Source organism: Hyaena hyaena, unplaced genomic scaffold, assembly GCF_003009895.1.
Source record: "Hyaena hyaena isolate Hyena2069 unplaced genomic scaffold, ASM300989v1 scaffold_936, whole genome shotgun sequence".
Taxonomy (NCBI): domain Eukaryota; kingdom Metazoa; phylum Chordata; class Mammalia; order Carnivora; family Hyaenidae; genus Hyaena; species Hyaena hyaena.
In genome coordinates, this window is record NW_024081568.1 from 558,692 (window position 1) to 568,147 (window position 9,456).

At 47.0% G+C, this 9,456-nt stretch overlaps 1 protein-coding gene across 2 annotated transcripts; it reads right to left on the bottom strand.

Annotated features, from left to right (window-relative positions):
* Positions 1-367: 367 nt before the first annotated feature.
* On the bottom strand, positions 368-3,579 carry FKBP11 (FKBP prolyl isomerase 11). 2 transcript variants are annotated; one of them, XM_039221075.1, is made up of 6 exons: positions 3,313-3,579; positions 3,068-3,133; positions 2,573-2,660; positions 2,273-2,306; positions 1,837-1,907; positions 368-606 (listed from the first exon to the last, which is right to left on the bottom strand). In XM_039221075.1, the coding sequence occupies exons 1-6, from the start codon at positions 3,439-3,441 to the stop codon at positions 389-391; spliced, it is 606 nt and encodes a 201-aa protein (XP_039077006.1). In that variant the 5' UTR covers positions 3,442-3,579; the 3' UTR covers positions 368-388. The 2 variants fall into 2 exon arrangements, with proteins under 2 accessions (XP_039077006.1, XP_039077007.1); XM_039221076.1 differs by lacking the exons at positions 3,068-3,133; positions 3,313-3,579 and having other exon boundaries at positions 2,273-2,341; positions 2,573-2,661.
* Between the last annotated feature and the right edge of the window lie 5,877 nt (positions 3,580-9,456).

Here is a 9,456-nt window from a genome sequence, read left to right on the forward strand (position 1 = left end):
TATATTTTTCCCATATTGAACAGAGCAGTCTACCTGGAAGATACTAGGAATACAATGGCCCCAGAGAGTGGAAAGAATTGCTTAGGCAAATATCAAAGGCTCACTGTTCCAAAAGGCATTGCTTCTTTGAGTGTGGACACTATGGGGGCCAAAACCTATACCTTCAGGAGGTAGAGATCCTATGGGAAGATTCAAGAGCAGCTCCTTGGCAGTAAGTTAGGACAGGAGAAAGAGGCAGAGGCAGAGGTGATCCAAAGCCTCCAAACACCACGTCAGGCAAGATCCAACTCAGAATGCCTTTTTCCCCAGCGCTTTTCCTCATTCCCACTTAAAGAAGCAGCCCCAGAAAGTATGTGAAGAATGCAAAGAAATTTTTAAAAATTATTTATTATTTCTTTTTGCTCTTGTTTCGTTTCTCTTCCTTGAGCTTCTTTTTGGAGACTTTAGGTCTGTTGGCCTTTTTGTATAGGTGATACCCAATGAGGCCCAGGAGGGCTGGCACCATGGCCATGCCTACCAGAGGCAAAATGCCCTTCACCAGCTTTTGCCAGTAGTTGGCTCGGATCAGTGCAATCAGCTCCACATCAAACTGCAGCACTGCATCCGCTGGAGGCAGAGAGGAGGTGAGGGTTAGAATCTCTGCATTTTATCCAGGACTCAGAATCTAAATGAAAGCAGGGGAAGGGCAGGCCACACCAGAGCAACAACTATGAAGCTGGCAAGATTTAAATGTGTTGAGTTCTTTAGGTAAAAGTAGAGAAGGGCTATGCAGAGTCTATTGGTAGTTAGGTTTACTGCAAATCTACAAGTGTGACTTGTGTTCAGGGACAGGTTTTTGACAGCACGGGGAAAGTTTGTGGATCTGAAACCTACAGGGTGTTCGCTATTTATAAGTGAGAGAACCTCTATACTAATGACACCATTTCCAAACAGCCACATTGACAGAATCTTTGCAGGCCTGAAATTAATTGAATTTAACCTAGATGTTTTAAAATTCCACCAACCAATGAGCACACTCGATGTGACTGTTAGAACTAAAAAAACATAGATGTTTCAATATAAGGGCTGGAGAGGAAGGAGGAGGTGGCTTAAGAAGTAAGGATCCACGGAATGAATAGGGGTGAGTCAGAGGAGATGTGCAAACACTGAAAATGGGGAGATAATAGAGCTTTGGGTAAAAGAGTTTCTCTTTAGTCCCATGACCCTCTTTCCAGTTCTCCCTCTCAGTCGGAACTAGGATAAGAACTTTTATCCTAATACTCTGAAGGACAAAACATTTTAGCTAACAGAACATTTGTTATAACCCAAAGCAAGAGATACGCATCTTAGGAAATCTGTCCAATCTCAGATCTTCAAGTATAGATATCAGCAGTGACCTGTGACAGCTTTTGAAGTTATAGGGTAGGCTTGGCTTTTAAAAGTTGTTTTTTGTTTTGCTTTGTCTTGAATTACTTGACTGTGATTATTTCTACTGTCTCTTCCCTGATGGAGGCTGAAAGGAGAGGTGGGGGTATGGTGACAAGCCAGGCCAGCTGCACAAATGACACAGGTTGGAGTTGTGGAGAAGTGGTAGTAAAAAGGTCTAGAGTTCTGAGACAGGTAGCACAGGCAACAGACCCAAGTGGTTCAAGTAGGTGTCTCCTCCCTAAAAAGCTGCAGTCTGCCAGAGGGCAAGCCAGGTAGCCTTAAGAGGTTATATGTCTCTAGTCCCTGTTGGTGACCTTTTCAGCAGACTGGGTTTAGACCTTCTCAAGCTCCAGACAAAATGTATAGCTCCTTGTAGCTCTTAGGGACTGGGTATTTGGACTGCCTGGGAGAGAGGCCCAGTCAGATTACCTGGGATAGACGGTGGAAATCCCCTTTTTCCATAGGCCAAGTGAGAAGGAATGATTGCCCTTCGCTTCTCTCTGATGGAAGGAATGTGAATCACAGCTAGAGGTGGACCAGGTGGTCCAGTGGCCTCAATCCATCTGAAGCCCCACCAGCAAAACTCTCTGGATAGTCACCCCAAAACATGAACTCTCCCACCTGAGCACTAAGTAAGTTGACCAGGAAAAGTGTCTGTCCCCCCACGTGCCTCAACTCTTCCAACAAAACCCACAGCCAGATAGGCAACGTGGCTTTTGGATGTCCAGGTCCAATGACCTGAACCTGCCCAGTGCAAAGCCTTTATCCACATTCTTCTGCCCCCTCTAGGAGCAAGGATAGCAATGTAAGCCTCCACCCATGCTAAGGGGTAGGTACCCAATCCCACCCCTGCCCAGATACTCACCCCACACACATGTCTAGAAGGCTCTGCTCCAGACCTTGAGGAAGAAGACACATCTGAACAGGAAGCTACCTACATTCCCCAAATCCCAGGAAAGGAGGATCAAAGGCTCCCTTTGACCCTCAACTGAGCTCCCCATTTCTCAAATGCCTGGGGTATGGGGCAAAACAGTGTTAGAAGTGGGGTTTGAACCTGAGGACATGATTGGTAGAGTTGTGGGGGCATTTCCAAGGTAACTTAGAGACTGAAGAGGCTAAGGGCTTAGGTTAGGAAGATGCAGAATGGGAGGCACAGGTCACATACCTGGGATCACCTGCTTTTGGCCAAGTTCTATAACCAGAGGGTCTCTGGTCAGGGAAGTGTCAATAATGCGTCCATCTACCAAGCTGCCCTGGGGGGGAGAGAGCAGCAAAAGCGCACACCTAGTACCTCCCTCTCAGCATGCGCACACCACACACACCTGCGCCCCTGGGCAGCAGCGGCAAGGCGGCAACCCCCTGGCAGCTGCAGCCCAGCATTCCCCTCAGGGCAGAAAGGAACAGGAAGCCCCAAAGGGCTAGTACTTCTCGGAGATCTCCCCACCCTTCTCCACACCGGGGCGGAACTGGCGGAAAAGCCAGGAGGGGAAATGAGCAGGCAAGAGCGCCCCTCCCCCCCGCCACGTGCTCGACGACCCCAGAGCCCCAACTTACTCCCGAACCACTTGCCACGTGTCCCAGCCAAAGCTGACGTGTTCCAGCAGGGCGCCGCCCCCGCCCAGGCCCCGCCCCGTCCCCCCCCGCCCCCCCAATCCCTCACCGTGTAGTGTATGTGCAGCGTGTCTCCAAAGGCAGCAGGCTCCGCACAAGGCTCGGGGGGCTCCACCTACGATCGGACTACAGGAGTCACGCAGGCTCCTCCAGAGGTCCATTCCTGCCCCTAGACCCGGCACTGCCCCAACTCAGTTCCGGTACTTACTCTCCTCCCCGCTCCCAAGCGTGCTTAGACCCCTTCATTCCCTCCCTAGGCCCAGCTCCCGCAGCCCCGGGATACTCTCCCCTCACCAGGGTCTCCACTTGGAGGGTCCGGACGGGACTTTCGGTTTCGAACCCAGCCTCAGCCCAGCACACCGCCCCACTGAGCAGCAGCAGCAGCAGCAGACGGAGCGGGAGTAGCGAGGGGCGCAGGGTCATGGCTGGACGCGGGGCAGGACACTGGGCACTGGACAGGCTATTCGGGTGGAGGCGGCCAGGAGAGCGGTTCCCTCGGCGCCCAAGCTGGACTGGACGGGACGGGGCGGGTCGCAACGTGCCAGCTCCTCCTCCAACAGCCCTCCCTCCACCTTGTCCCCACCTACTGGAGGGAGGAGGCCGCTGGGAGCCCTCCCTACCCTCTAAGATCGTGAGGTCGCGGTTTCTGACCCATCGGTTAGTTAGCCGTTCTGTCCCTTAGAGAGAGACTGGATCATTTAATAGCACCCACTTAGATGACCTATTGTGTTCCAGTCACTTGTCTGCAAACTTCAAAAACACCCTGAAAGGCAGGCATAATTGTTTCCATTTTACAGATGAGGAGCTGGGTGTTCAGGTTAAGTAACTCGCCCAAGGTCTTCTAGCTAGGTGGCGACAGAGACAAGATTCAAGCCCATTATTGCCGGAGTCCAGCGTGTTTGTTCTCTGCTCTTTCCTTTTTAACAAGTCTCTTCACACCTGTCCTGGCAGTGCCTGGCACGCGCACCCACCCCACCAGTTGCTGGAGACAGCATCCCTTTCCCACCTCCCTCAGCTTGAGTGTCTGGAGGTCATATATCCAAAAGGAGACAGGAAGCTAGCTGTCTCATCTCCCTATCCTTTGGAAAGTTAATTTCAGAGTGAGGAGCTATTTTCCTGTAAGGATAGGGTGAATCCCTGACCTTTTCCTGACACCAACATATCCTTTCTCCCTTCGTCAACAAGTTTGTCAAAAGGGCAGCTCTCTTTTATGTTTATGCAAAGACCCCAGTTTTTATTGTTTATCTTGCCCAATGTGGGGCTTGAACTCAACCCCAAGATCAGTCAGGCACCCCAAGGGACTTTGTTTTTTAAGAGGGCTTTTAAATGATCTCAGGCAATGCAATCAGTCCCCTTCTGCATGATTTAAACCCTCACTGCCCACTCGGGCCTTGGCATCTGAATTCTGCTCCCTCAAAAAGTCATCAGTGAGCTCAAAGTCACTAAATTGTTGGGTCATTTCTTGGTCCCTTCTTTGTTTCTTTAATGTTCATTTTGAGAGGGAAAGCAAGAGCAGGGGAGGGTTAGAGAGGGAGAGAGAATCTGAAGCAGGCTCCTCGCTGTTAGCACAGAGCCTGACATGAGGCTCAATCTCACAAACTATCTCAGATCATGACCGGAGCCAAAATCAAGAGTGGAAACTTAACCAACTGAGCCACCCAGGTGTCTTTCCATTGTCCTCTTTAGCACCTTTCTGGTATTTAATGCAACTAATGCTCTCCCAAGCTCTAGATACCACTGTCTACTGGGTATTTCCACTGACATTTGACCAGCACCTCAAATCCACACACCCAATACTGTACTCATTCCTTTTTCTCCTTTCATCGCATCTCTAACAACCCAGACTTCCCTCCCAAATCCCATCTGTAACAACCTAGACTTCCCTCCCAATTTTGTTTCTGTTAGCGGCTCTATTAGCATTCTCCTAGATTCTAATCTCCCACACCTAACTATTCTCCTTTGGACTCTCCTTCGACTGCCTGTCCACATCTTTCCATTCTCAAAGCTACTACCCTATTTAAGCCCTCATGCTCTCTCTTTGGAGTTGTTTAAAAAGAAAAAGCTCCCTCAGCATGCCTGGGTGTCTCAGTCCATTAAGCATCCAACTCTTGATTTCAGCTCAGGTCATGATCTCACAATTCATGAGTTTGAGCCCCACATTGGGCTCTGGACTGGCAGTGCAGAGTCTGCTTGCAATTCTTTTTCTACCTCTCTCTCACTCTACCCCTCCCCTGCCCATCCTCGCTCTTTCAAAATGAACATTAAAAAAACTTTTTAAAATTTTTTTTTTAAAGAAAAGGCCCCCTCAGGAGAGAATTTCTAGGGATGATGAAAAGCTCTGTATCTTGATAGGGACATGGGTTATATGGATGTCAGAACTCAAACTACAGAAGATCTGTACATTGCACTGCATGCAAATTATACCTCAAATGAAAAAAAAAGTCCATAAAACTACACTTCCAAGTCTTCCTTAAAGCTGGATAAGGCCATGTGACTCAGCTCTGGCCAGTAAGTCATAAACAGAAGTGTTGGAAATATTATCCTGGACTTCCAGCAAGGCTCCTTAAGGGCAATTAATTTAGCTAAGAAGTGTGTCATTGTGTGCTCCTGCTCCTCTCCCCAAGCTCCTTCCCCCTTCCTCTTTTCTGCTGTCTGGAACGTAGGTGATATGAATTACACTCTAGCAACCACATTAGACCATGAGGTGACCATGAGGATGAAGCTATGTGTGAGCACGGAGAAGCAAAAAGAAGTCTCAGCCCTGATAACTGTAAAGCCACCATACCTGGACTGCCCACCACCAGATACTTTTCAATTGAGGTAGAAATGAAATTTCTATCTTGTAAAAAAATTAAAAAAAAAAAAAAAGAATGAACACTCTAAGCCTCTCATCCCCAGCCCATCCCTACCCCTACATTAGCCCATTCTGTACACTACTGCTATCTGCTCAGCTTGTCATGGAGCCTACAGCCTCACATTGCCCAATGAGTAAAATTCAGACTCTATGATATGCTAGTTGAAAGCTTTCACCATCTGTTCCTAATCTGCCTTTCCAAATTTGGCTTTTATTCCATTAAACTAAAAGCCTTTTAATGACAACTTCATCTTTCTCTTTTCTATATTCTCATTGTCTAATATAGCGTTTGACACATAGGTCGATAAACACCTATGAATTGAACCAAATTCCCTTCCTGCTCATGGACTGTGATCTGGCATCAGATGAACCTTCATCATCTGTTTCCATCTCTGTGCCCTGGCTCATGCTCTGCCTTCACCTGTCAAGTTTCCCCAAACCAAGCTCAAATGTCACTTCCTCTGTAAAGTCCTGATTTCCTTAGCTAGAAGTCACTTATTTCTGAACTTCCAGCATACTGTCAGGGACGTTATTTTCTCTTGTGTTGCAATTATTTATGTATGCTCCACTTCTCCCTTTCTCTAAAGAGCCATCTCACTGATGGCAAGGACAAGGTTGTGATCTTGTCTGGAGTCCCCTAGGTACTAGCTGTACAGTACTCCCCATAAAACAGATTCTAGACAAATGTTTTATTTTGAATAAATATATTATGCTATGCAATGCTTGTAACACAAAAATATCTATACTAATTTGGAAAGCCTCCAAGACAAATGTATATACCGTTTGTTAAATAAAAAGCAAGAGGGGCACCTGTGTGGCTCAGTTAGTTAAGTGTCCGGCTTCAGCTCAGGTCATGACCTCATGGTCTGTGAGTTCGAGCCCCATGTTGGGCTCTGTGCTGACAACTTAAGAGCCTGAAGCCTGCTTTGGATTCTGTGTGTCTCTCTATGCCCCTCCCCTACTCATGCTCTCTTTCTCTCTCTCTCAAAAATAAATAAAACATTTTAAAAATAATTTAAAAAAACAAGAATAATAAATGTGATAGGAGTCCATTTACATTTTAGCCCCTCCCCAAATGTGTGGAGATATATATATTTAGAAAATATAGGAGGTGCACCAAATAGCTGAGGGTGGTTACTTTGAGAAAAGTAGAGGCAAACAGGTTCCACATGTTGCTCTGTATATTTATGTATCGTTTGGATGTTTTGCAATGAAGATTACTTTGTTTACAAAAATAAATTTCAAAATTAAATATTAAATGAACATGATATATTAATAGTATAAAGGAAAGTGTGGGAGATGTTGAATGAGTTGTGCTAATGGAACCAAAGGAGCCAGCTGGGGGGGGGGGGGGGGAGGAATCCTTGGGATTAGGTCCTGGGCAGCTTTGTAGATCTTAAAGAAACGTGGTATTTTTAAACAAGTGAGAAAAAAGGATAAAGGCAGTAGGGTGGATATTTGGGAAAAATGAGTAGACCAGTTTGGCTAAAGTAATGGATTCAGGCAGAAGAGTAGAGAGAGGTAGTTGGGGAGGGAAGCCAAGAGCTGGTTGTGGAGAGATTCAACGCCAGACAAAGGCAGTGGGGATATACTGAAGGTTTTGGAGCAAAGCGGTGAGAGCACATACTGCATTGACATGGTCTGACTGGAATAGCTTCATGAAGATGGAGGGCTACTGCCCAGTTCACGTCCAGGCTTTGTCAGGGACTCTGAATGGAAAAGGGTAGTGGGAATGGAGTGGGGGTGGGGAGCAGGAATGAGACTCAGGCAAAACTAAGGCAACAAGATCACCCACAGAGGGCAGCACAAGCCCACCTGGACCCAGAAGGGATCATGGAGGAAGGAGCTCTCTCCTTGGGGGAAGTTGGGAGGAAGAGAGAAAGGTGAGATGGTTCTACGAAAGGTAGTGGAGCTGGCACAACCCTGACTGAAGGCACAATATTGAAATCAGAGGGCCACTCCCGGAAAGGCCTCCACCTTTCAAACATGTCTCTGTCAGCGAGTACTAGAAACTCTACCATGGCCCCCTGAACTCATATGGTGTCCACCAGGCTGTTTGGTTAAGGACAGTTTGTTTATTCACTCATCAAGGCTGAATGCCTATTATGTGCCAGATAGTAAGCAGGGCACTGCTTTTTAAATATTTTTTAGGGGCGCCTGGGTGGCTTAGTCGGTTAAGTGTCCGACTTTCGCTTAGGTCATGATCTCACGGTTCGTGGGTTCGAGCCCCGCGTCGGGCTCTGTGCTGACTGCCGGCTCAGAGCCTGGAGCCGGTTTCAATCTGTGACTCCCTCTCTCTCTGACCCTCCCCTGCTCATGCTGTCTCTCTCTCTCCTAGAAATAAATAAAACATTAAAAAAATTTAAAAAATAAAAAATAAAAAATAAATTTTTAATATGTTTGTTTTTAACAGACTGTTAATAAACAAAAAGTCTGTGAGTCAGCATATGTAAATCTGGATTCAAAATCTAATGCCATATTTTCTTTTTTTTTTTTAATTTTTTTAATGTTTTATTTATTTCTAGGAGAGAGAGAGAGAAACAGCGTGAGTAGGGGAGGGTCAGAGAGAGAGGGAGACAACAGACTCTGAAACAGGCTCCAGGCTCTGAGCTGGCAGTCAGCACAGAGCCCGACGCGGGGCTCGAACCCACGAACCGCGAGATCATGACCTAAGCGAAAGTCGGACGCTTAACTGACTAAGCCACCCAGGCGTCCCTCTAATGCCATATTTTCAAGGGCATGCATACCATGGATGATAAAATGTTTTCTTTTTAGGTATGGTTATGCACTCACTCATCCAAAACCGAAGCAGTACCTCCCCACTCCCACCATGGCTCTTCATCCCATCAACAGAAGTTTTTGCCTAAGGCATAGGCAAAAACAGATTCTCCATCTCTTATTATTACCTAAAGCCAAGAGAGCACCTCTTTTTCCTAGATTAAGAAAGCAGAAAGAAGCTAACATCTAAACCCCTGTGGTTCAGAGCCCCAAGCTAAGTCCTCCAACCCTTAAAAGGCCTTATATTCAGTTCTGTCCTAGGAGGACTCTCAACAATGTACGTGATGAAGGGGTGGATGTTTGGGCGGGGGAGTGCCAGGTGGACAAGTTCATTCTCAAACCTCCTGCCAGGTCCAGACTGACTGTACAGACTCCTTTAGAGACAGGTTTCAATGTGCCTGGTTAGGAGGAAGGGTGGTGGGAGGAAGCGTGTATGGGTAGCACTGGTCGGCTCTGGGCCAAGAGAGCTAGAGTTCTGGCTTCAGTGTCATCCTCTCTACTGCATAATGTTCAGTTCAGAAACCAGATTTGTTCCTAGAGTCCAGATACTCTCTTCTGTAGATGATGGCTAAAGTGACACACATAAGCAGACACTCACCTTTAAGCCATAATCAGTCCTGACCCAAGTTCGGTCACTTCCAGACCTCTAGGCACTGCCTTCAGTGGCATTGCTCCCTTTCCCAAGGTTTGGATTTTCTCAGACTTAACCTCCTCTTCCCTTTGCTCAGGAATTCAAGGTCATTCTTACCCAATCCCAGCAATCAGGGCCAGGAAACCCAATTAGAATGAAAAACTTGCAGAGGAAG